Source organism: Choloepus didactylus, chromosome 8 (assembly GCF_015220235.1).
Source record: "Choloepus didactylus isolate mChoDid1 chromosome 8, mChoDid1.pri, whole genome shotgun sequence".
Classification (NCBI taxonomy): Eukaryota; Metazoa; Chordata; class Mammalia; order Pilosa; family Megalonychidae; genus Choloepus; species Choloepus didactylus.
In genome coordinates this window covers 84,070,778-84,097,714 of record NC_051314.1, presented here as the reverse complement: position 1 = coordinate 84,097,714, position 26,937 = coordinate 84,070,778, and the positions used below count along the sequence as shown (strand labels likewise).

At 37.3% G+C, this 26,937-nt stretch overlaps 1 protein-coding gene across 2 annotated transcripts in view; it reads right to left on the bottom strand.

Annotated features, from left to right (window-relative positions):
* The window catches only part of TFCP2 (transcription factor CP2), a 96,814-nt gene extending 74,675 nt beyond the window's left edge, over positions 1-22,139 (bottom strand). Inside the window, exon 1 of one of the 2 annotated variants that reach the window (XM_037846079.1) lies at positions 21,343-22,139. In XM_037846079.1, the coding sequence (XP_037702007.1) occupies positions 21,343-21,464 (122 nt within the window). In that variant the 5' untranslated portion in view covers positions 21,465-22,139. The remainder of the gene's footprint in view (positions 1-21,342) is intronic. The other variant, XM_037846078.1, reaches the window with a different exon arrangement.
* Between the last annotated feature and the right edge of the window lie 4,798 nt (positions 22,140-26,937).

Genomic DNA, 26,937 nt, shown 5'->3' with positions numbered 1-26,937 from the left:
GACATATTCTGATCAGACTGTCAAATACTGAAGAGAAGGAGCAAGTTCTGAAAGCAGCAAGAGAAAAACAACTCACCACATACAAAGGAAACAACATAAGACTAATAGTGACTACTCAGCGGCCAACATGGAGGCGAGAAGGCAGTGGCATGACATATTTAAAATTCTGAGAGAGAAAAATTTCCAACCAAGAATACTTTATCCAGCAAAGCTCTCTTTCAAATTTGAGGGACAGCTTAAATTTTTCACAGACAAAAAAATGCTGAGAGATTTTGCCCATAAAAGACCTGCCCTACTTCAGATACTAAAGGGAGCCCTACCGACAGAGAAACAAAGGAAGGAGAGAGAGATACAGAGAGAGGTTCAGTACTAAAGAGATTCAATATTGGTTCATTAAAGGACAATAAGACAGAGGGGGTAAAAATATATCTGACAAACATAAACTAAAGGATAGGATGGCTGATTCAAGAAATGCCTTCACAGTTATAACGTTTAATGTAAAAGGATTAAACTCCTCAATTAAAAGATATAGATTGGCAGAATGGATCAAAAACTATGAATCATCAATATGTTGCATGTAAGAAACTCATCATAGACACAGACACAAGAAATTGAAAGCGAAAGGATGGAAAAAATATTTCATGCAAGCTACAGCCAAAAGAAAGCAGGAGTAGCAATATTAATCTCAGATAAAATAGACTTTAAATGCAAGGATGTTATGAGAGTCGAAGAAGGCCACTACATATAAATAAAAGGGGCAATCCAACAAGAAGAAATAACAATCATAAATATTTATGCACCCAATCATAGTGCCACAAAATACATGAGACAAACACTTGGCAGAACTAAAGGAAGCAATGGATGGTTCCATAATAATTGTGGGAAACTTCAACACATCACTCACTCCTATAGATAGATCAACTAGACAGAAGATCAATAAGGAAGCTGATAACCTAAACAATCTGATAAGTTAATTGGATTTAACAGACATATATAGAACATTACATCCCAAATCACCAGGATACACATTCTTCTCTAGTGATCACGGAACTTTCTCCAGAATAGATCATAGGCTGGGACATAAAACAAGCCTCAATGAATTTTTAAAAAAATTGGAATTATTCAAAGCACATTCTCTGACCACAACGGAATACAATTAGAAGTCAATAACCATCACAGATTTATAAAATTCACAAACACCTGGAGGTTAAAAACGAGGGGAGATGAAAACATTCCTGGATTAATCAAAAGCTGAGGGACTTCATCACCAGTAGATCATTCCTATAAGAAATGCTAAAGGGAATTGTGCAGGCTGAAAGGAAGGGACACTAAACAGTTGACTGAAACCACATGAAGAAATAAAGATTTCCAGTAAAGATCATATGGTAGGGGAGAACCTAAGATGGTGGCTAGGTGAGACAGGGCAAAAAAAACACCTCCATGAAAAATACTAGATAAAAAACAGAAAGTGACCCAGAACACCACTGCCAGCGATGCACCAGCCGGACAAGGTCTGCTAAATCCACAAGGAATGTGCATTTGGTGAAACCAGGAGCCTGCATTCTGAAACAAGTGAGTAAGTCGGCTAAAAGTCCTGAGGCCGCGATGCAGTGTGGGGAAAACGGTGGGCTGGCATTTGGAGACGGACTAGTTCTTTAAAAAAAAAAAAAGCCTGGGAGTGGCTGCAGATATGATGGGGAGAGCTGCGCGGTGAAAAACGGCGGGAGCAGGCTGGGCTAACGCCTAGGTGTCTGGTGTGGAGGATACCCCTTCCCACACCTGCTGCTGATTGTCTTGAGACCAGAGGAGCAGAGGGGAGCCAAAAGGAGGGAAAAAAACGCATTTCTTGCAGCCATCTCCCCAGCGGTCGGGGGACACTCCTGCCCGGGGCCAGACCCACAGCCAAGAGCCGCGCCAAGAAACCCAGTCTGACGGGGAATCTTTCCCACAGCACTACACACAAGCCACAATATCAGCCGTAGACAGCAGCCTTTAATACACCCACGGCTGATTGTCCCGGAGCTGGGAGGGCGGAGCTGTGTGAAAAGGGGGAAGTTAACACTTCCCATTCAATCATCTTTGAAGCTGCACGGCCCAGCGACCCAGGGCTTCCCTGGCAGGCCGGCGCACATTAGTGATGTGTCGCGGCCCTCCCTCAGCAGAGGACCTGGAAGAGCACAGCTGGGAAGGGTGAACCGCTTGGAAATCCCAGGGAACCTACACCAATACCAAGGACATGTGGGTCAGCGGCAGAGAACAGCCTTAAATCTCCAGGAACACCTGGGAGGTTTGATTTTTAAAGCTGCCCTGCCTGCCTAACCACCTAGACACACGCCCCACATTCAGGGTGGACAGCACCACCCAAACTTGGTACACCAATTGGACCCCACAAGAATCAGACCCCCACACACCACAAAGACAAAGTGGGGGAGAACTGACTTGAGGGGAATAGGTGACTCACGGACGCCATCTGCTGGTTAGTGTACACCACCAAGCTGCAGTTCTGTCAAATTAGGGATCAAGTAAAGCAAATGCCAAGAGGCCAAAAACAACAGAAAATCTTAAAGCATATGATAAAACCAGATGATATGGAGAACCCAAACCAAAACACCCAAATCAAAAGATCAGAAGACACACAGTACTTGGTACAATTAATCAAAGAATTACAGACAGGCAACAAGAGCATGGCTCAGGATATAAAGGACATGAAGAAGAGCATGGCACAGGATATAAAGGACATAAAGAAGACCCTAGAAGAACATAAAGAAGAAATTGCAAGAGTAAATAAAAAAAATAGAAGATCTTATGGAAATAAAAGAAACTGTTGGCCAAATTAAAAAGACTCTGGATACTCATAATACAAGATTAGAGGAAGTTGAACAACAACTCAGCCTCTTCGAGGACCACAGAACAGAAAATAAAAGAACAAAAGAAAGAATGGGGAAACAAATCGAAAAAATCGAAATGGATCTCAGGGATATGACAGATAAAATAAAACATCCAAATTCAAGACTCATTGTGTCCCAGAAGGGGAAGAGAAGGGTAAAGGTCTAGAAAGAGTATTCAAAGAAATTCTTGGGGAAAACTTCCCAAACCTTCTACACAATATAAATACACAAAGCATAAATGTCCAGCGAACTCCAAATAGAATAAATCCAAATAAACCCACTCCAAGACATATTCTGATCAGCCTCTCAAATACTGAAGAGAAGGAGCAAGTTCTGAAAGCAGCAAGAGAAAAGCAATTCACCACATACAAAGGAAACAACATAAGACTAAGTAGTGACTACTCAGTGGCCACCATGGAGGCAAAAAGGCAGTGGCATGACATATTTAAAATTCTGAGAGAGAAAATTTCCAACCAAGAATACTTTATCCAGCAAAACTCTCCTCCAAATTTGAGGGACAGCTTAAATTTTTCACAGACAAACAAATGCTGAGAGAGTTTGCTAATAAAAGATCTGCCCTACTTCAGATACTAAAGGGAGCCCGACTGACAGAGAAACAAAGAAAGGAGAGAGAGAGAGAGAAAATTTTAACAGACATACCTAGAATATTACATCCCAGGTCACCAGGACACACATTTTTCTCTAGTGATCACGGATCTTTCTCCAGAATGGACCGTATGCTGGGGCATAAAAACAAGCCTCAATAAATTTAAAAAAAAAATGAATTTGTTCAAAGCACATTCTCTGACCACAATGGAATACAAATAGAAGTCAATAACCATCAGAGACTTGGGGAATTCACAAACACCTGGAGGATAAAAATGAGTGGGAGATAAAAACATTCCCAGATAATCAAAAGCTGGGGGACACCTATCTCTGTTAAAAATGATGAAAGTCATTCTTTTATTGGAAGTTTTCTTAGATCATTTTGTTTTATGATAGAAGAGTGAACCACATACAGGTTATATAATACATTATTATTATTATTATTATATATTTTATACATACTTGTATTTGCATAAACCGTATCTGGATACACGAAAATTAAAAACATTGTTCATTATAAGGAGGGCAACTGGGTGACTTGGTGTGCTGGTTTGGATATATTATGCCCCCCAAAAGCCATGTTCTTTAATGCAATCTTGTGAGGGCAGACATTAATCTTTTGATTTGAGTGTTTCCATGGAGATGTGACTCAATCAACTGTGGGCAAGACCTTTGATTAAATTCTTTCCATGGAGATATGAACCCTGCCCATTCAGGGTGAGTCTTGATTAAATCACTGAAGTCCTATAAGAAAACTCACAGACAAAGAGCTCAGAGCAGCTGAGAGACTTTTGGAGAGATGCTTGGGACTGAGAGATTCTCAGAGATGCCTGGAGCTGCAGACAGAAGGACATTTGGAGATGCTAAGCTAAGGATGCACAGAAGCTGTGAGAGGAGCTAAAACACAACCCAGGACCAACAGACACCAGCCACATGCCTTCCCAGCTGATAGAGGTGTTCTGGATGTCATCAGCCTTTCTTCAGTGAAGGTATCCTCTTATTAATGCCTTAGTTTGGACACCTGTATGGCCTTAGAAGTGTAAATTTGTAGCAAAACAAACCCCTTTTATAAAAGCCAATCCACTTCTGGTATTTTGCATAATAGCAGCATTAGCAAACTGGAATACTTGGGGACACAGATGGGATGGAGACATTTTGCTATTGGGGGGGGTTCTGAAATTTAAACCATGTGGATGTATTATCAATTTAATAGTTATTTTATAAGCAAAAAAAAAAAGCTGAGGGACTTCATCACCAGTAATCAGTCCTATAACAAGTGCTAAAGGGAGTTGAGCAGGCTGAAAGGAAGGGACACTAAACAATTGACTGAAACTACACGAAGAAATAAAGATTTCCAGTAGAGATCACATGGTAAATATAAATACCAATACTACTGCATTTTTTATTTAATTACTTCCTACAGGATCTAAAATACATAAACTGTAGTGATAAATCAGTGGTTTTAGACTCAATGTAAAATATGTAAATTTTTTACAAGAACTACATAAAGGTGGGGGAATAATGGAGTATAGGAACACAGTTTATGTGTCATATTGAAGTTAAGCTGGTATCAAAAAAAAACAAGATTGTTATAGATTTAGGATGTTTAATTTAAGACCCATGATAAACACAAAGAAAGTATCAGAGAATATGATAAGAGAAATGAAAATTAGAGTATGGGTTACAAGAAGTAGGGGAAGGGGCAATGGGGAGTTAATAAGAAATGAGTGCAGGGTTTCTGTTTGGGGTGAAGGGAAATTCCTAGTAACGGATGGTAGGAAGTTGATGGCACTGCAACATTGTGAATGTGATTAATCCCACTAAATGGAATGCTTGGGAAGGGTTGGAATGGGAAGATTTATACTGCATATATGTTTCCACAATTGAAAAAAAAGACAGTCTAAATAGATAATGACAATTAAATGCCATAGATGATCCTGGATGAGAGCTAAGAATAGAGGAGAAAAAGCTCAAAAAGACACAATTGGGACACAAGAATAAAATGAAATATAGAATGTAAGCTTTATATTACTGCTAAATTTCTTGAATTTCTTAACTACACTTTATGTGATTAGATAAATGAATATTCTTAATCATAGGAAATGTATATGTGAATTATATTATTTGTTCAAGGATGTGTGCAACTTGCTCTCTTATGTTCAGAAGACAGAGCAATAGATGATGGATGATAGATAGGGAGGGAGGGAAAGAAAGAAATGGTAAAGTGACAAAATATTAAAGTTGATAGATCTGGGTATAGGTGTAGGGGGGTTGGGGTAGGCTGGAGTTCTTTGCATGGTGTTTGTATTATTTTTGCAACTGTCCTGTAAGTTTTAATTTATTTGAAAATAAAAAGTAAAAAAAAAAAAAAAAGAAGTCTCCCCTAGAGAACCTCTTTGGTTGGTCAGATGTTGTCCCCCCCCCCTAAGCCCACTTGGCAGGTGACCTCACTGCCCTCCCCGCTATGTGGGACATGACTCCAAGGAGTGTCAATCTCCCTGGTAACGCAGGACATGACTCCCAGGGATGAGCCTGGACCTGGCATCGTCGGATTGAGAAAATCTTCTTGACCAAAAGGGGAAAGCGAAATGAAACAAAATAAAGTTTCAGTGGCTGAGAGATCTCAAATGGAGTCAAGAAGTAACTCTTATATAGATATCCCTTTTTAGGTTTTGGTGTATTGGAATAGCTAGAAGGAAATACCTGAAACTGTCAAACTGCAATCTAGTAGCCTTCATTCTTGAAATAATTGTATAACTACGTAGCTTACATGGTGTGACAGTGTGACTGTGATAACCTTGTGGCTCACACTCCCTTTATCCAGGATATGGATGGGTAAGTAGAAAAATGAGGACAAAGACTATAAGAAATATAGGGTGGGATGGGGGGTGGAATGATTTGGGTGTTCTTTTTTACTTTCATTTTTTTATTCTTATTTTCATTCTTTTTAGGGTAATGAAAATGTTCAAAAATTGATTGTGGTGATGAATGCACAACTATATGATGGAGCTGTGAAGAGTTGATTGTACACCATGGATGACTGTATGGTATGTGACTATATCTCAATAAAACTGAATTTTAAAAAAAAGGAAGAAAGAAAGCCTGATCAAAAGGGTTCCAGGGTTCCAAGAAAGAACAGAAGGTAAGGAAGTGAAGACAGTGCACATAAAGAACTCTTTCAAGGAGTTTTGCTACAACAAGATACAGCAAAATGGAGCAAATAGATGGAAAAGAGGTATGAAGTTGAGAATTTTTTTCTTTTTTTTAAAGATAGGAAATATTACCACATGTTTCTGTGCTGATGGCATGATCTAATAAAGAGGGAAAATATGATAAATGTGTTAATAAAGGAACAAAATTGTTTTCTCAGAGTAGAAGGATTGGCCTTAGATAGTGTTCCGGTTTGCTAATGCTGCCTTTTTGCAAAACAACATAAATGGATTGGCTTTTACAAAGCGGGTTTATTTGTTACAAAGTTACAGTCTTAAGGCCATAAAGTGTCCAAGGTAAGGTATCAACAAAGGGTACCTTCACTGGAGAAAGGCCATTGGTGCCTGGAAAATCTCTGTTAGCTGGGAAGGCATGTGGTTGCGTCTGCTTGCTCCCAGGTTGTGTTTCAAAATGGCATTCTCTGAAGTGTTGTTCTTGGGGCATTTCATCCTTTAGCTGCAGCTGCTCTTCAAAATGTCACTCACAGTTGCTCTTGGGGTATGTGCCCTCTCTTAGCTTCTCCAGAGCAAAAGTCTGCTTTCAAGGCCGTCTTCAAACTGTCTCTAATCTGCAGCCCCTCTCTCAACTCCTGTGCATTCTTCAACATGTCCCTCTTGGCTATAGCAAGCTCGCTCCTTCTGTCTGAGCTTATATAGTGCTCTAGTAAACTAATCAAGGTCCACACTAAATGGGAGGGGCCACACCTCCATGGAAATGATCCAATCAAAGTCACCACTCACAGTTCAGTGGGCCATATCTCCATGGAAACATCCAATCAAAAGGTCACACTTTAATCAAAAAGATTAACCAATCTGCCCCCATAAGGTTGCATCAAAAATAATGGCGTTTGGGGGGGCCATAATACGTCCAAACTGGCACAGATAGCATGACCATTAATACAGAGAAACAGGAAGTAAAAATGTCTTTTAGGTTTAGAGGTAAGAGCATGTGGTTGTAGTAAAGGGTGTTCCAACATCTGACGCAAAGGGGTTCAAATCAACATTTATTCAATGTCTCCTATGTGGATGACTTAGATTCTAGGGAATCAAGTTAGGTTCCATTTGTATGAGTGACTAGTGGAAATCACCAATAGAGAGAAAAAGCGAAAAATTAGATCAGAAATAATGAAAAACCAAAAACCAGTGAGAGAATTTTTCATGAACTGAGTTACACGATGAAGAAACAAATCAAATAAGAATAAAGACACCTCCTAGAGAGAGTTTAGCACATGCCAGAGGAAAGTTGAAAATGGACAGATTAAATTGCTACTGAAAAAACAGCTGCAGACAATAAAGTTTATTTTTATGTAGATTTTTCAAGGAACAAGAATTTACGTGTACCAATCAAAGAATAAAGAAACTAATGATTTATTCACCACCAACAACTTGATTATTCTGCTTATTTTGTAAGCTATGAAGGAAGATTTGACAGTCTCACAACAGAATTCTGTAAGACTCTCTTCAGTGGCATGAGAAATGAGAAAAATGACCAGAAAAATTAAGCCAAGACTATGAACATTGACTTTTTTCCCCCAAAGGATGGAGAAGTTAAAATTGGAAGCCACTAACCTTATTAATAGTCAAAATTTCTAAGAATCCTACCACAAAAGACTAACAAGAATTATACTTACTAAACACAGATCAGCAATATGCCTTAACAGGATGGCAAATAACAAGAAAAGTCAAGGCACAGCAAAGGTGAGAGAAGAAAAGGCTATTAAGAGAATACTTCTGATCAGATTAACTGATTTCCTTTTTAAAAGCACATACACTAAACCAGAGGAGCCAAATATACTGCTGAAATATGTATGACAATAAAAAAATTTGGACAGCAACTCCCCCTGTAAGAAAAACCAATAAAGAGACAAAGGGTGTGAAGTGAGGCTTTCCCATATGGCTACTTATCATGTATTTTTGTCTGTAGAACATACAACATGAAAATCCAAATCAAATCTAACAGTGAAGTATAAAGATTTTTTTAAAAAAATAGTTATGGGCAGACTAATTCCAAGTACACTATACTGAGTTTTAAGCTGTCCTTGAAAAAGAGGAATAAGTATTTCAAATAACAAGAACCTACAAGAGAAGCTAAAACAATAATAAACACCATCCCCTGCTCTCCCCCCACAGAAAGTCTTAAAAGCAAGGGAAAGGAATAATTATGACAAACCATGGCAAAAAATGTTAAAGTGGAGGACAGAACCATAAGAATTCTCAGCTTGTACTCAGAGATACATAACTTTGGAAATTAAAAAAAGCAGAAAAGAATTGCTTTTTACATGTTTAGAAATTAAGCTAATAATCTTGTTCTATTACTTAAATATTTACTGAAGACTTAAGAGGTGTTCTAGATGCTAGGGATACAAATGAGAATGAGCACACTGTCCCTGCTCTTGAAGGGCTCACAATCTAGTGGGCAAAGAGATTCGTACCAGTGGTACAGACAAGTGAATCACAGGCAGGGACACATCAGCCTAACCTAGGGCACCAGTACTGTGAGACTTATCAGGCAGCCTCTGGGGGCTGCTATAGGCATCCCCTACCCACAATAATAGCCAACTTGCAACCAGTAGGAATAATCAGTTGCTACACACCTCAGTGCCCTGCTACTAAAACACCATCACTGCCCAGAATGGCTGAGACTCCATGAAGTACAGAGGGTAGCAGGGAGTGTCAGTTGGAAAGATGGTTTCCAAAATGGGATGTGAAAGATACACTGGCACAAAGGAAGAAAATATTAGAAACAGACAGATACACATGCCAGGAGCAATACCTGAAGATTATAACTAAGTAGAAGACAGGACACCCACATGTATTTTTTAAAACATGAGATTCTGATGTGCCCCTCTAGTATGCTAGAATATAATTTACAGGTAAAGTGGATCTGTCAGTTACACTGACCAACACATCTGTGGTCCTCCCAACAGGCATTTCACAAGGCTCTGTAAGAACCACAGAGTTAATTTCAAGTTTTCTAACTTTTTGGCACATAATTGATCAAAGTACTCTCTTATAATCCTTTTTATTTCTGTAAGGTTGTTAGTAATGTCACCACTTTCATTCCTGATTTTAGTTATTTGTGTCCTCTTTTTTTCTTTGTGAGTCTGGCTAAAGGTTTGTTGATTTTATTGATCTTGAAAAAAAAAAAAAAACTTTTGGTATTGTTGATTCTTTCTATAGCTTCTCTAATCTGTATTTATCACTGTTGCAACCTTCATTATCTCCTTCCTTGTGCTAACATTGGATTTAGTTTGCACTTCTTGTTCTAGTTTCTTTAGATGTGAAATCATGTTATTTCTTGTATGTTTCTTGGTCCTCAATTACTCATTACTGCCCTTTTAAAAATATACATATTGGTTGCTTTTTTGTAGTGTACCATTTTGAATCCCTTGTTTCTTTTTCTCTATATCTTTCAGTTGTTTTCTTAATGCTTACCTTTAATTTACAATGAATATCTTAAAACAATAACAACCTCATTTGAGCACTAACAACCAAGTTTAAGTAGTATACAAACTCTCTATTCCCATATATGTATCTCCATCCCTCCCTCCTTATATTGTTATCGGTTCAGATTACATCATTATACATTGGATGCCCATTAACAGGTTTTAAATGTTATTTTATACATTTGCCTGTTAAGTTATATAGGGTGGAAAAGCAGTTAAAAACTCAAAGTACAGTAATACAGGATTTTATATTTACCCATGTACTTACCTTTCCCAATGTTCTTTATTTCTTCTTATGGCTTTGAGTTAATAGTCTAGTGTCCTTTTATTTCAGCCTGAAAGATTCTCTTTAGCATTTCTTGTGGGGCAAGTCTTTCAGCAATGACTCTTTCAGCTTTTGTTTACCTGTAAACATCTTAATTTCTCCTTCATTTTTTGAAAGATAATGTTACCAGATAAAGAATTTTTTGCTGACATTCTTTTTCTTTAAGAACTTTAAATATATCATCCCACTGTCTTCTTACCCACTGTCTTCTGGTTTCTGTTGAGCAATCCCCAGTTAGCCTTATGGGAATCCCTTATAACAAGTCACTTCTCTCTTGCTGCTTTGAAAATCCTGTCTTCGGATTTTGACAATTTCACTCTAGTATGTTTTGGTGTAGATCTCTAGGAGTCTATCCTGCTTGGAATTCATTGTGCTTCCTTTCACCAGATTTGAGAAGTTTTCAGCCATTATTTCTTGAAATAATTTTTCTTCCCCTTTTGCTGCTGTCCTTCTGGGACTCCAATGATGTGTATATTGGTATGTGTGATGTTATTCCACAGGTCCCTAAGGCTTTGTTCATTTTTCTTCTTTTTTCTTTTTGCTCCTCAGACTGGATAATTTCAATTATTTTGTCTTCAAGTTCGCTGAACCTTTCTTCTGCCTGTTCAAATCTGCTGATGAACTGGTCTACTGAATTTCTCATTTTAATTACTGTACTTTGTAGCTCCAAAATTTGTTCGGTTATTTTTTATAATCTCTAACTCTTTATTTTGTTCAGACAATGTTTTCCTAATTTCCTTTAGTTCTTTATGTATGGATTCCTTTAGCTTATTAAACATATTTAAGACAGTCAATTTAAAGTCTTTGACTAATTGTTCCAACATATGAGTTTCCTCAAGGATGGTTACAGGCAACTTATTTTATTCCTGTGGAAGTGCCACATTTTCCTGTTTCCTTGTGTGTTTTGTAATTTTTTGTTGAGCCTTGGACATTATGAGTAGTATATTGTTATTACGCTGGAAATCTAGTTCTCCTATTCCTCTGGGATTTCTAGCTTTCACTGCTCTTTTTGTTCAAACTGAAGCCATCAATTTGTGACTTTGCCAAACTATTTTTCCTCCCACACAGGGAAGGAAAAAAGAAAAGAGGGGAAAAAAATAGGTACTGCCTCTTTAAGACTCCTCTGTCACCTTTCTCTGAGGGAGTTGGAACAATGGCCAGTGATGTGAAGTGAAGTAGCTGATCAAAAGCAGTGATTGGCAATCAGACCATAAATCGCCCAAATTTTGGAGGACTAGGTCCTTATAGCCCACGCTGGCACCAGCTAGACAAGGAGTCCAGGCTAAAACACTGCTGCCTGCCACATGGTTGGGGGACAAAGGATGGTAGCCACTGCATGGAAAGTAAAATTCACTGACATTTAACACAATTTTATAAAATGTTAAGCAAATAAAAAAAAGAAAAAAAGTCCAGTTCAAAAACAGGTAAACAATATATTGTTTAGCAATACGTATATATGTTATAACACTATAGAGATAAATAAAAAAAAAACTCAGGATAGTGATTACCTTTGGGGAAAGGGATTAAGGAGGTTTCAAAGGTATTGGTAATGTTCTATTTCTTTACATGGGTGGTGGGTACACCAGTGTTTGGTGTTTGTTACTATTATTCTTTAAACTGTACAAATGTGTTATATACACATTTATATGAGGTAGTTCACAATAAAAAAGGTTTTAAAAAAGTAGATGGAGAGCTAACTGATTTAGCAAAAGAGTAATGCTATAACTTCAGGTGCCTGAGAAAAGTGATACTGATGAAGTAGAGTACAGGTTATCAAGGATGGGGAGGTAGGAGAGGTGGGGAATGGGCATTAATGCATAATAGGTACAGGGTTTCTGTCTGGGATGATGGAAAAGTTTTGGAAATGAACGGCAGCGAGGGTAGCACAACACTGAACGTGATTAATCCCACTGAACTACTTAGGAATGGTTGAGAGAGGAAATTTTATGTTGTATATATTACCACAATTTTTTTTTTAAAAAAAAAACCTCTTAGTTTGGCAGAGCTGCTGTAACCGTTAGTATACAATGGGTTGGCCTGAACAACAAGCATTTATTATCTCATGGTTTGGAAGGCTAGAAGTCCAAAATAAAGGTATCAGCAAGGTTATGCTTTCTCTACGTTTCTCGCATTCTAATGATGGGTCTTTTGTCACATGGCAATCTCTCTCTCCTTACATCTGCTCTTCTGGTTTCCACTGACTTTTGCCTTCTTCCAGTTTCTGGTTTCTACTCACTGTGTCCACATTTCCTCTCTTTATAAGGCTGTCAGTCATAAGGATTAAGACCCACCTTGATTCAACTTGGCCACAACTTAACATCTTCAAAAGTCCTATTTACAATGGGTTTACACCCACAGGAATGCAGAGTAAGATTAAGAGCAGGTCTTTTGTAGGTTACATGATTCAATCCCCAAAAGAGACTAAAGAGACAATGACAGTTAAATGCAATACATGACCCTAAATTAGATCTAATAATGGACACTAGAACAAATCAAAAACTGGAATATAGATTTATGCTTTATATCAGTGTTAAATTTCTTGATCTTAAGAACTGTACTTAATGAGGTTACCTAAGTGAATATACTAGTTCTTAGGAAATAAGTGTTCAAGGAGTATGATGTATGCAACCCACTCTCAAATGTTTAGAAGACAAATACGAAGATAACATATATACATATATAGATGCATAGAATGATATAACAAATGTGGCAAAATGTTAAAAGTTTGTAAATCTAGGTATCTGAGAAGAGGGCATACTGGGAGTTTTCTGCATTTTTTTTTTCTTAGCAATTGTCTTGTAAGTTTGAAATTACTTCAAAAAAATTTTTAATAAAAAACAGACAACAGGCAGATGGACCTTCCAGAAAACCCTAGAGAGGCTCAGCACTTACTCAAAACAGAAGATATGGAACTGAAAAGAATAAGACTTGCTGGAGGCCACCTCTCCCTGTGCTGCCAGGAGACTCCCCAACCTAGGCAGGAAACCTGAGGTTAATTCTCAGGAGAAAACTAACAGACCGAGGCTCAGGAATACCAAGAGATATGGAAAGGTAAATTTAATTCAAAGAGCACAATGTTCAGTCCCAAGCCTCCTTCTCCCATCACGCTCCCAGAATGCAAGAAGACCAAGCCCCCCAAAAGCTGAAGACCTGAAAGTCTTCACCTGAGAACTAAAAGACCTAGAGAGGGGAAAGAAAAAACAAAACAAAACAAAACAAAACAAAACTTCTGCATACTGACATATTGGAGTCAGACAAAAATGCCATCTCAATACCCCATTACTGTACAGTAAAATCCCCCCACCAACAAATCCTATTCTCATTCACTTCAAGTCAGCTTTTCATCACCATACTCATAAGAAAGGACAGCCAAATATTACTGGCCATTTGAGGAAAGCTTCTAACATAAAAAAAATGACCAAAAGAAACAACAGAAAAAAACTATGAATGATGATGCAGAGAACAGAACAAAATTTTTCTTGGGAAAAAAAAATGCAATAATTAATGTCATCAGAGAAATAAGATACTGTATTCATAAAACAAGAACAAGATGTTGTGAAAAAGAATCAGGGAATGAGAAAGAGCAAATGGAAAATATGCTAGTGAAATAATTCATTAGAAGGATTAGGAAATAAAATCAAGGAAATCTCTCAGAAAGTAGAATAAAAGAGCAGCATCAAACAAAACAATAAAAAAATGATAATCAGAGACTCAACCCAGGCATTCCATCATTCAAATAACAGTTGTTCCAGAAAGAGAGAAGCAGCCTGTCACATACAGGGATCCTCAATACGGTTAACAACAGATTTCTCATTAGACACCATGGAGGCCAGAAGTCAGTGGGATGTTACATTTTAAAGTTCCTATAGAAAAAAAACAAAAAAACAAAAAAAACTGTTAACCAATCATTCTGTATCTAACAAAATTATCCTTCAAGAATGAAGGAGAAATTAAGACATTTTCAGATACACAAAAACTAAAGGAGTTCAGCACCTGCCGTACAGAAATGCTAAAAGGAGCTCTTCTGGCTGAAATAAAAGGACACTAAACAATAACCCAAAGTCATAAGAAGAAATAAAGAACATTAGTAAAGGTAAATACAAAATACACAGGTAACTATAAAATCCTCATTATTGTACTTTTGCTTTCTAACTGCTTTTTTTTCTGTCCATAAGACTTAGAAGGGAAACGTGTAAAACAGTCATTGAATCTATGTTGTTGGGCACATAATGTGTAAAGATGAACTCTGAGCCAACACCATTATAAAGGGGAGTGATGGAGATGTATAGGAGATAACATTTGTATACTACTGAAACTATGTATTATTCAAAATGAGTTATCAGTTTGAGATGTTAATTGTAATCACAAAAGAAACAGCTAAGAAAACAAATTAAAAACTACAGAGGAAAGGAAAGAAGAATGGAATCAAAATGGTACACTACAAAAAAATCAAATAAATTTTTAAAAGGCAATAAAGGAGTAATGCAGAACAAATCATGTAAGACATACAGAAAACAAATAGCTAATTGGCAGAAGTATATCCTTCCTTATCAATAATTCCCTTAAATGTAAGTGGATTAAATTCTCCTATTAAAAGGCAGATACTGGCACTGAATGAAAAAACATGATCCATCTACATGCTGTCTACAAGAGACCCAGGTTTGATACAAAGACATAAAGAAGTTGAACATAAAAGGATGGAACAAGTTATTCCATGCAAATAGTAATCAAAAGCAAGCTGGAGTTGCTACATTATTGCCAAACAAAATAGAGTTTAAGTCAAGAAAGTTTATGAGACAAAAAAAAAGGATATTATGTATTGATAAAAGGTTTGCTCCAGCAAGAAGATATAAAGATTATAAGCATATACGCACTTCACAACAGAACCCCAAAATATATGATTCAAAACTTGACAGAATTGAAGGAAGAAATACTGTTCTACAATAATTGGTTGAGACTTCAAACCACCATTTTGAATAACAGAGCATTGAGAAAGCAGATCAATATGGAAACACAGGACTTGAAAAACATTATAAATCAATTATATCTGGACATACCTAGACATTCCACCACAAGAGCAGACTATACATTCTTCTCAAGTGCACATAGATCATTCTCCAGGATAGACTACAGGTTAGGGAACAACTTAAATCTTAATAAGTTTACAAAGATTGAAATAATACCAAGGATCTTCTCAACCACAATGGAATGATGCTAGAAATAAATAACAGAAAGCAAGAACAAAAGTAAGGACTTTACTACTGACCTTACAGAAATAAAAAGCATTGTAAGAGAATAGTACTATGAATAATTGTACACCAACAAATTAGATAACCAAGATGAAATGGACAAATTCCTAGAAATATAAAAATTACCTAAAGTGACTCAAGAAGAAATAGAAAATCTCAACAGACCTATAATAAGTAGAGATTGAACTAGTAATCAAAAACCTCCCAACAAAGAAAAATCCAGGACCAGATGACCTGACTTCTGAATTCTATCAAGCATTTAAAGATGAATTAACACCAATCCTTCTCAAACACTTCTAAAAAATATTAGAGGAGGGATACTTCCTAACTCATTTACTGAACCAGCATTACCTTGATTCCAAAGCCAGATAAAGACAGCACCAGAAAAGAAAATTAAGAGATCAATATCCCTTATGAACATACATGTAAAAATCCTCAACAAAATGCTGGCAAACCAAATCCAACAGTATATCAAAAGGTTTACACACCATGACCAAGTGAGATTTATTCCAGGCATGCAAGGATGGTTCAACACAAGAAAATCAATTAATGAAATCACTATATAAATAGAATGAAGATAAAAACGCATGATACAGAAGAGGTATCTGAAAAGAAATCCAACATCCTTTCTGATAAAAACACTCAGAAAACTAAAAATAGAAGGGAACTTTCTCAACATGATAAAAGGTATTTAGGAAAAACCCACAGCAAACATCATACTCAATGGAGAAAGACTGAAAGCTTTTCCCCTAAGACAAGGAACAAGACAAAGATGCCCATTATCACCACTGTTATTCAACACTGTACTGAAAGTTCTAGCTAGAACAATCAGACAAGAAAAAAATTTTAAAAGGCATCAAAATCTGAAAGGACAAAGTAAAATTATCCCTATTCACAGATGACATGGTCCTATAGATAGAAAATCCCAAAGAATCCCTAAGAAAGCTACTAAAACTAATAAATGAATTCAGCAATGTGGCAGGGTACAAGATCGAAACGCAAAATCAGTGGTGTTTTCTATAAGCTAGTAATAAACAATGTGAAAAGGAAATAAAAAAAAAATTCCCTTTATAATAGCAATAAATGAATCAAATATCCAGGAATAAATTTAATCCAGGAGATGAAAGACTTGTATACTGAAAACTTAAAAACATTGGTGAGAAAATTAAAGACTACCTAAATAAATGGAAGGACATTCCATGCTCATGGATTAGAAGACTAAATATTGTTAAGATGTCAATTCTACCCAAAGCAATTTACAGATTCAACACAATCTCAATCAAAAGTCCAACAGCCTTCTTTGCAGAAATGGAAAAGACAATCATCAAATTCACATCAAAGAGTAAGGGGCCCAAAATAGCCAAAAACATCTTGAAAAAGAACAACAAAATTGGAGGGCTCGCACTTTCCGATTTTAAAACTTATTACAAAGCTACAGCATTCAGAACAGTGGTACTGGCACAAGGACAGACATAAAGACAGACGGAATAAACCCTAACAGTTGATTTTTGACAGGGGTGAGAACAGTCTCTTCAACAAATCATGCTGGGAAAACTGGATATCCACATGCAAAAGAATGAAAGTAGACCCCTACCTCATGGTATACATAAAAATTAACTCAAAATGGATCAAAGACCTAGATATAAGAACCAAAACTATAAAACTCCTAGAAGAAAACATAGGGACATATCTTCGGGACCTTGGATTAGGCAACGGTTTCTTAGATTTTATACCAAAAGCACAATCAACAAAAGAAACAGGAGATAAGTGGGATTTCATCAAAATTAAAAACTCATGCATCAAAAAACATTATCAAGAAAGTAAAAAGACAACCTACAGAATGGGAGAAAATATTCGGAAACAGTAAATTTGATAAGAGTTTAATATACAGAATACATAAAGAACTCCTACAACTCAACAACAAAAAGACAAACAATCCAACTTAAAAATGGGCAGAGGACTTGAATAGGCATTTTGTAAAGAAGCTGTATAAACGGCCAATAAGCACATAAAAAGATGTTCAACATGATTCGCTGTGAGGGAAATGCAAATCAAAACCACAAGACACCATTTCACACCTACTAAAATGGCTACTATTTTAAAAATGGAAAATAACAAGTGCTAGCAAGGATGTGGAGAAATAGGAACCCTTGTACATTGTTAGTGGGAATGTAAAATAGTGCAGCCATTATGGAAAATAGTTTGGAGGTTCCTCAGAAAGTTAAGTATAGAATTACCATATGACCCAGAAATTCCGCTTCTAAGTATACATCCAAAAAACTAGAAAGCAAGAACTTGGATATATGCATACTGATGTTCACAGCAGCATCATTCACAATTGCCAAAATAGAAGCAACCCAAGAGTCTGTCAACAGAAGAATGGATAAATAAAATGTGGTATATACCTACAGTGGAATATTATTCACTCATAAAAAGGAATGGCGTTCTGAAACATGCTACAATGTGTATGAACCTTAAAGACACCATGTTGAGTGAAATCAGCCAGAAGCAAAAGAACAAATACTACATGATCTCACTTATATAAAATAATTAGAACATGCAAATTCAGAGTAAAAACTTAGAATGCAGGTTACCAGAGGCTGGGGTGGGATTGAGGAATGGGGAGTTATTGCTTAACAGGCATGAGTTTCTGTATGGGATGGTGATAATGTTCTGCAAATAGATAGTGGTAAAGGTTACACAACACTGTCAGTGTTCTTAATATCACAGAATTGTACTCTTAAAATGGTTAACAAGATTTTTATGTTATGTATACTTTACCATATAAGAAATTTTTTTAAAAAGTGAAGGGAAAAATAACATAGGATTTAAGAAAAAGTGACAGATATAGAAGATAGGCAAAAAAAAAAAAAAAAAAAAAAAAGTTCAACACATGGAGACGAAGTCCCAAAGAAAACTAGGGCACTGAACAAGACAAATATTAAATATTATAATTTAAGAAATTTCCTTAAATAAAAGATTACTTGAAACTTCATACAAAAAGCGTACACCATATACCTGAGGAAATCAACACAGAATGGCCAACAAGATACATTCTAAGAATACTGGATTTTGGACATCTAGGCAAAAATATCAAATCATTTATAAAGAAAAGCAATTAGGATTGTCTCAGACTTTTTGAAAGGAGCGCTTTGTGAGAAGACAACAGTGACACTTAAGATATTCACAGAATAGAAAATGTGTGCCAGATTGTACATCCAGTCAAACTGATCAAATATAACGGGTACAAACTGTTATGAATTGATTTCTTCCACTTAGCATGTTTTCAGCAAATTTCCTTTACTTTTACCATAGTTTTTGCTATGTATAAAGATGTAAGGAAAAAAGTAAAGAGAACGTTAAAGGACCACTTAGGAAAACAGCAGAAATCCAGTTGAGATGAATCTTTATAAACTATATATTGATAGATTTAAAGACAATGCCTTTATTAGATTCAGCTGAAATCAAGAGCACTAGGGTAAAGCAATTATGTTAGGTAAAATATTTTATAAAACAAATTATTTGCCAAAGAAAACTATTTGTCCAAAAGAAAAGAGCTTTTATTTTTTCTTACAAAGCTATAGGAAAAAAGAAAGGCTCTGACTGACTCTTTGAACCAGTTGGCAAAGATTTTTAAGCAAAGATCATAAAAACTTATTAAAAGAGAAAAACAGAGCAAAAATCATTGCCTTCATGTATAAAAACTCCTATAGTCAGTGTTTCTCAAAATGTGGTCTCTGGACTACCTGTATCAAAATCTTCTAAAGGATTTGTTTTAAAAATCAGATTGTGCCCTAGTCAATCATTGGCGATAGTATCCTGGAAACTATATTTTTTATAAACACTCCAAATGATTCTTATGCATACTAAAATTTGAGAACCAATGTCTGATTAATACAAATGCAGAAGATCACTGTGTACTAGAATCAAAAGAATAGCAACAAGAGCAATACGCGTGACAAACAGGAAGGTGAAAAAAGCAAAGAAAAAAATACTTAAAATGTTGGCACATTGTGTTTTCAGAAAAATATGTTGTTTAAAAAGCTGTTGTGGATTTGATGTTGGAAAAAAATCCCAAATGTGTAAATATGCAAGCCATTCTATGAATACCTCTGAGAATATGACATAGGAAAGCACTCAAATGTAGTACACGGCATACAGAAGTGCACAAAGTAGGATGCACAAATGCTTGCTGATAACAAACTTTTTTTTAACAAGTACAGTTATATGTAATCATTTTTATCCTAAATTCCGATAACCTAGACCAAACAAAACTTTTTGCTGCAGTAATCTGTGCATGAACAACAGCGTAAATTGCTCAAATATTATGTCAGATACTGATGTGCAAAGCTCAGGATCAAGGCATTCACTTCCAGGCCAAGTTAACCTCCATTTTTATGGTCAGATATATGTAAACAAGGACAGGCAAATTTAAGTTGAATTTCTTAAGACTGGGTACACTGCATGATACAAATTTTCCTGAAAATCTCTAAGACTTATACAAGTAGCCCTTATTAATTTAACTGTAAGGAAGTTTCCCAAAGATGCTGAAGCCATCAGCTATACCTCATCATTTTAGTTCACTGAGGAGAGTCCATTTTTATTTAGCAAGGATAAAGAAATGGACTTTACATTACATAACTCTCAAAGGATCTCTCTATTGGAAAGCAAAATGTATCCATTTTCCCCATAAAAGGCATCTTTCCTCTATAAACTCAATGAAATGTGATGTCCTAAAGTCTCTTTTTTGACTCATTTATTTAGATTATTTAGATTATTTACTTACATTAAGCTATATAATGCACCAGGAAACACAATTATATTCCATCTGATCCTAAAATACAGACGTTTCAACATTTCCAGACATGATTCTTGCACAACTATAAATGAAACAAACTATACTGGAGGATGAGATAGCCAATGCATGCAAATAGGTTATACGGGAAGTAATGCTGCTTTCAAAGGAAATTTTTATTTATCATCGACATTTGTACTGATTCCTGAAGGTGTAGAAGCATCTAAAAGTTTTCTTTGCAACCTTTTCTTTCACAAATTATTTTCCATCTAAAAGTTCTCTTTGCCACCTTTTCTTTCACAGCTTATGTTCCGAGTCAGAAACACTAAAATTAAGTAAAGCATTAAAACTTAACAGTGCTAAGAAACAGAATCGTGGACTCCTTTACCAAGGTCTCACATTACCCTCCAACAAGCACTCATCCAATACTGATTAAGCCCCAACTCCGCAGCTCCCTAGACATCCTCACATGCTCAGTGTGGCCCCATCTCCACATAGTCCAGACCAATCTGTCCACACCCATACATACACCATCAGTCTCCAAGTCACCCACGTTGGCACAACTGCTTCTCAACATTCACCTGGTTGCTAATTAAGGGCCATTCTTCCTTCTTACAATAAGCCAGCATAGACTTGACAATGCCTACAATCTCTTGTTCCATTTCTTCCACAACACTCATTACTCAAAGCAATAAAAGAAACAAGTCTCTTTACCCCAAACACAAACAGCTTCTTTAACTCAATACACTTTTTTTTTTTTTTTTTTTTTCTTTTTTCTGCCTTTGTTATTAAGAAGGTGCAGGGTCTGAGAAAATCTCACTCACCTCATGCTATAGGCACCAGCACCCAGTTCCTGGCCGATCCCGGACAGACTAGCATCAAAGTCCTGCACCAGCCCGGATTCAATCACTTCATCCGCCAGAGGCAGTTTCAGAGCCCAGGCCATCCTGGCGCCTTCCTTGCCCTCAGAAGACAGCGTTTCTTGTACAAAGGAGCGGAGCGTGAGTCTACTGTAGAAAACTCCAAACCAAGATCTTCCACGCAGTGCCCACCAGCTACTCCCAAGCCCGACCAGCACTGTCCGCACAACTAATCTGTGCCCTCGGCTCCCCGCCTTTAGCTGCCCGGGTTTCCGAAAACCTTCCCGCCCAGCTCTCTGGAGCGCGAGGTCCCTTTTGCTCAGCTATTCCAGACTGCCCAAAGGCAGCCCTGGTTTCTCACCCTCCCACTCTTTGGGGCCCTCTTGAGCTCGTGGTGGTCGCTAGCTGCTATCCACAGACAGACCAGCAGCAGCGACTTGCAACCTGCCAGGCTCTCCCTCGCCGCTTTCGCACCTTTTCCTCCGCCCCCTTCTGCGGGAAGCCCCCTCCTTCCCGGGACTCGCTCTCCCTTTCCCCTCCAGGCCTCGCTTCCGGTCAGTCCCAAAGCCACTTCCGGTCACCCTTTCTCAACCCCACGACCCTTAAAACCATATCCAGGTTTCCGCCGAGCCAGGTCCCCTCCCACTGCAGCCCGCCACGGCCTCGAAACGTGGAAGGGGAAAGTCCAGCACTGGCTTAAACCAAGACTCGCCAGGCCCCTCCACCGTCCGCCGCCCCAGCGCCAACCAATCACGTCACCCTCTTCCTTCGCCGGCCGAGAACATGACGTCAACCGTAGCTCGCCAATGAAGAAGAGACTTTGTCAGCTTCCGCAGTGATGATAGGTTAGTTACGCCTCGGCGTCAGTGGCTCCCCGCCCCCGGAGGCGGAGCGCAGAGTTCTTCGAGAGGAGCTGGCGTGCTTGAAGTGTTTGGTGTTAGATATTACTGTGTGTGGCTCCCTGAGTTGCTTGCATCCTCTGTACCACCCTACGGCGCAGTGGGGAATCCTTCCTTCTAGTTTTGCAGAACCCACTCACCCCTAGCGGACTCTTGGCAGTTTGCCACACGCGCCTTCCATGCGCGCCTTTGCTCCTGTTCATATCCCTATCTACATTTCTCTCATTCCTTTATCTCCCTGGAGATCAAGCCCTTACTTAAATCCCACTTTCCAGAATATTCGTTTTCTCTTTAGGTATTCCCCCTAAAGCATTTGAAAAACAAGAAAGCGTGAGATAAGTGAAATTGTGCCAGGCTTCTCCATTTATTAGTTTAGTGACTTCAGCTAAATCGCTTAATCGCGTTGGAATTATATTTCTCCATTTGCAAAGGAGAGTTAACGATACCTGCCGGACCTTCCTCCTTTGAGGATGCAATGATAATGGACATCGTTTACTGGAACTTTATTACATTATTAGTATTCTTCTGGACAGTCTTGTAATTAGAATTCTAAAGATACATAATATGAGCCTCATTTTACCCGTAAAATGAAACTAAGGGCATAAATTGGCCAGAGCTAAATTGGCAGAGCTAACTTCAGAGTTGATTTTAGAGCTGATTCTAAAAAAGCCTGGCATTTTTCATTGCAACACATCCTCTACTGTGTGAAATTCATGGTTCATTATGGTTGTGTTCCATTACTAAATTTTTTACCATATGCCTTGAGTTAGAATTTTTTGTGTGTATGTCTCCATAGGGACCAGATCTTTTTCAGGTTTGTATTCTAAATGTCTCCTAATGTAGTTCCTGTATTGAGTGGGATTTTTTTTTTAATGCTTATTGAATTGGAAAATAAAAGAAAAAGGAATAAAAGAATGAGGAAAGAGAAAAAAGCTGACATTAAGTAACTGGCAGCAGGTCCCCATTTTCAGCCATAGATTTCTTGGTCTCCTTGACGGCTCTAGGCTTAAGCCCATCTTAATCTTAAACCCCAGAATTCCCCTCTTGGAACATTCCTGGCACATGCTTTCATTCAACATTCAATATCTCATCAAACCAGTTTCTTCCCTGAGGTATGTTCTTCCCTTGAGCCACATGTTTATCTCAAAACGTATGCCTGTGGGAAAGGAATGGGCCCTGGGTTCAGAGACCCAAAGAGAAATGTTGCATAATGAGGGCTTAAAATCCTTGGTAAACCAACGCTGTACTCAGAGTATTTTAAAAACACCTCTTAGGTAAAACTATACCTTGTTGAACACCAGCTCCACCACACACTTCATAATCTTGGGCAAATGACTTTACCTGTCTGAGGCTCATTGTTTTAATCTATAAATTAGTGGAAATAATACCTCCTCCTACAATTGTGAGGATTAAATAAGGTGTCAAAATGCCACAGATATAGTAATTATTCAATAAATGTTAGCTCCAGTTTCCTGCTAGCCCACTTGCACTTCTTTGTTAAGATTGGGTGGGGTATTTTTTATCTTAATAACAGTAATGTTCATATGGTATGTTATGGTTTTTAATAGCACTTTAATATATATTGTCTTTAATCCTCATAGAAGTTTTTCTTTTGTTTTTTTAATATAAGGAAGCAGACTCAGAGAGGACACTAGTGGTGAAGATTAAGCAGACAACAACCTCTTTAGAAATTAGCCTAAAAATTATCCTGTGACTCAGCAACTCCACTCAACACACATACCCAGAGAAGCTCTTGCACATATACACCAGAAGACTTGGATGAAGTCGTTCATGGTAGCACTGTTTATGGTAGCAAAACAAAACAAATGTCTACCAACAAGGGAATGGTTAAATTGGAATGGAATAGAATATTTTATAGCAGTGAAAACAAATAAACTAAAGCTGTCCTCAAATACGTGAATAAATCAATCTTAGAACTGAGGGGGAAATATAGAAGTCTGTATTCAGAGTGTTATTTTATAAAGCTCAAAACCAGCAAAAAAAAGCAATATGTCATTTAGGGAAATATATATATATTTTTATATGAATATATATATATAATCCTTACAAAGGAATGAAATAGTAAGCACAATTCTAGGTGGCAGCTTCATCGTGGTACTAGTTTACTTCTTAAGTTGAGTGGTAAGTTTATAGGTGATTATTTCACCATTAAGTCATATTATAGCAAAAAAATGCATATTCTTGAATATGTAACAAATACCACGTAAATTAGGAGCTAAACCAAGAACTAAAGTCCAGGTCTCCCAATTCACTTAGCTGTTCTCTCCCTACAGTGATGCCTCCCTGCTCGTGGTACAGCCCTGGAAACTGCACAATTAACGAGCAAATAATAGCTAACAGTAACAATAAGTTCAGATTTACTGAGCTCTTCCTAAGTGCCAGGCCCAGACTGGGTGCGTTACATACATTATCTCATTTCATCCTTACATCACTCTTGTTACAAAGGTCCATTATTGGATCCATTTCATAGATAAGAAACCCAAGGCTTAGAAAAATTCATTGGCTTATACAGGGTCACCGGCTTGAAAGTGATGAAGCCTAATTAAATGACCCCACAGTCTGGGTATCTAACCATCATGCTACTCCTTCTCTGTGAATGGTTATAGCCTAGGAGTGAGCTGCTTCCTAAATATTTCTCCCTTTCAGGGAAGCGTTTTGAAACTGGAGGAGGCAAGGATATTAAATTTTCAGAAAATGAATGGTGTCTATGAAGGAATATTGGACGAAACAAGTTTTCTTATCCACAGAATAGCTCAAAGGTAAAGAATTTAAAATAAAACAAAAGTATTCACATGAGTTGTCTGGAAAAGGTAACTGTGCCATATCGAGGAATATCATGGAGCCCTGTCTTCTGGAGATATTTAGAAAAAGACAAGTATTTCTTTTTTTTTTAAATACATATTTATTAGAAATTTTCAGCAGCATTTCCAGTTGCTTTTCTAATCAAAGTACATTTCAAAATACGAGCCACAAATATTTTGAGAACTCAGGAATACTCAGTAGTAGGTTTCATCCATCCATCATCTATCCATCCATCCATCTATAGCAAATGTGCAATGTTAGCACAGATAGCCGGGAATGGCACTTACTATATAAATTGTATATTCCTGCCATGGCTCCCAGATTTTCTACAAAACCATCCTGTTGTAGAGACAGTACCAGCTAGACTGTACAGTACATTCTGTTTAAAATGTATGAATTTAGCCAAAGGACCTAAAAAAAGGCTCAAGAAGAACAATTTCCCTTTCAAATCACGTTCACCTTAGGAAATAAATAGTTAAAATAATGACCTTTTTTCCACACACAAAAACAAAAACCTAGTTTAGATTTTGCTTAACCAGTATTTGTTTTGCACCTTACTTTATGAAGACACAGACTGGTTTTAGTATTTCAGCTACTGAGCTCCAGTTACTAGGGTAGGTGACCCCCTGAGATGCCAGGCAAATTACTCTCTGGTCCATTGAGCAAAAGAGTTCATCCAATTAAATACAAACTCACTGCATGTCACTTCCACTTAATGACATAAAATTTTCGCACTGAAATTAGAAATAAAAATGCTCTCTGGAAGCCAGTGAGATAATGCATTTGGAAGGGAGTATTCTGATTAGACAACACAAACATGCAGAAGAGCTAAACTGAAATGCATTTTCTACCTTCTGCAGTATCTGAGGTGTCTACTGTCAAATTCAAATGTCAGTCTAATACCCAGTGCTCCTCACTAATTCAGCTATTAATCAGACTAACGTGTAAATACTGAACATCAATTAAGTGCTGATGTGTAAAACACAACTCAAGAGTGAGGTCTGGCTTCATTTCTGGATAATTCTATAGGAAATATGAGTAATGCCTCTCCTTTAGAAATGGCACAAGGCCCCAAGTCAATTGTTTTCCTCGTTGAATCAGACAAATTGGGCAGATACTTTTATTGTGAAATTCAATTGACATTATAATCTTTCCAAAATTTACAAATGTACAATATATTTATAGCATTACTTTCAGACAGTTTCAGTGCAAAGATATACATATAGTATATCATGATAATTATTTGTAAATGTATGAGATAGCACGTTTAAAAAAAAAAAGACACACAGGCATAGTTTCCACAGACACTTCCAACTGCAAGTGAAAAGGAGAAAAAATATATTTTTAAATAAAGTACAGAATGTTAACTTTTTTCCATCTGTTTGTAAAAAATATGTGCAAAAGTATTCCCTATTTAGTTGTCATAGCTATACCTCTGAGTCCTCTCTAACAAGATTCATGGTATCTTTAAAAGAGTCTTCTGTTGCAGAGTAGCCCATAGTTGGCTCTCTTCTTGGAGGAATTTCAGCAGGGAGAGAAGTTGAAATGGGAGGGGATTCAGCACCGTCGTCCTTTTGCTCCTTCTCCATCTCTCCATAGATTGGCTTTTCAACGTTGGTATCTTGTTTTGGTTTTCATTTGAAGAAACTCCATTTGTTTGCCTGAGTTCCACCAGCACTTGGGGAAGTCTCCATCACCTCTGGAGCTAGCTCTGAAAGGTTTACGGGAGTTTCATAATTCCGATTATCTACATTTCTGGATACAGTCACCGGGGTTGGCTGAGCCACTTTGACAGCACTGTCTCTGGTTGCATACATTGGTTTTCAAATATTATGGG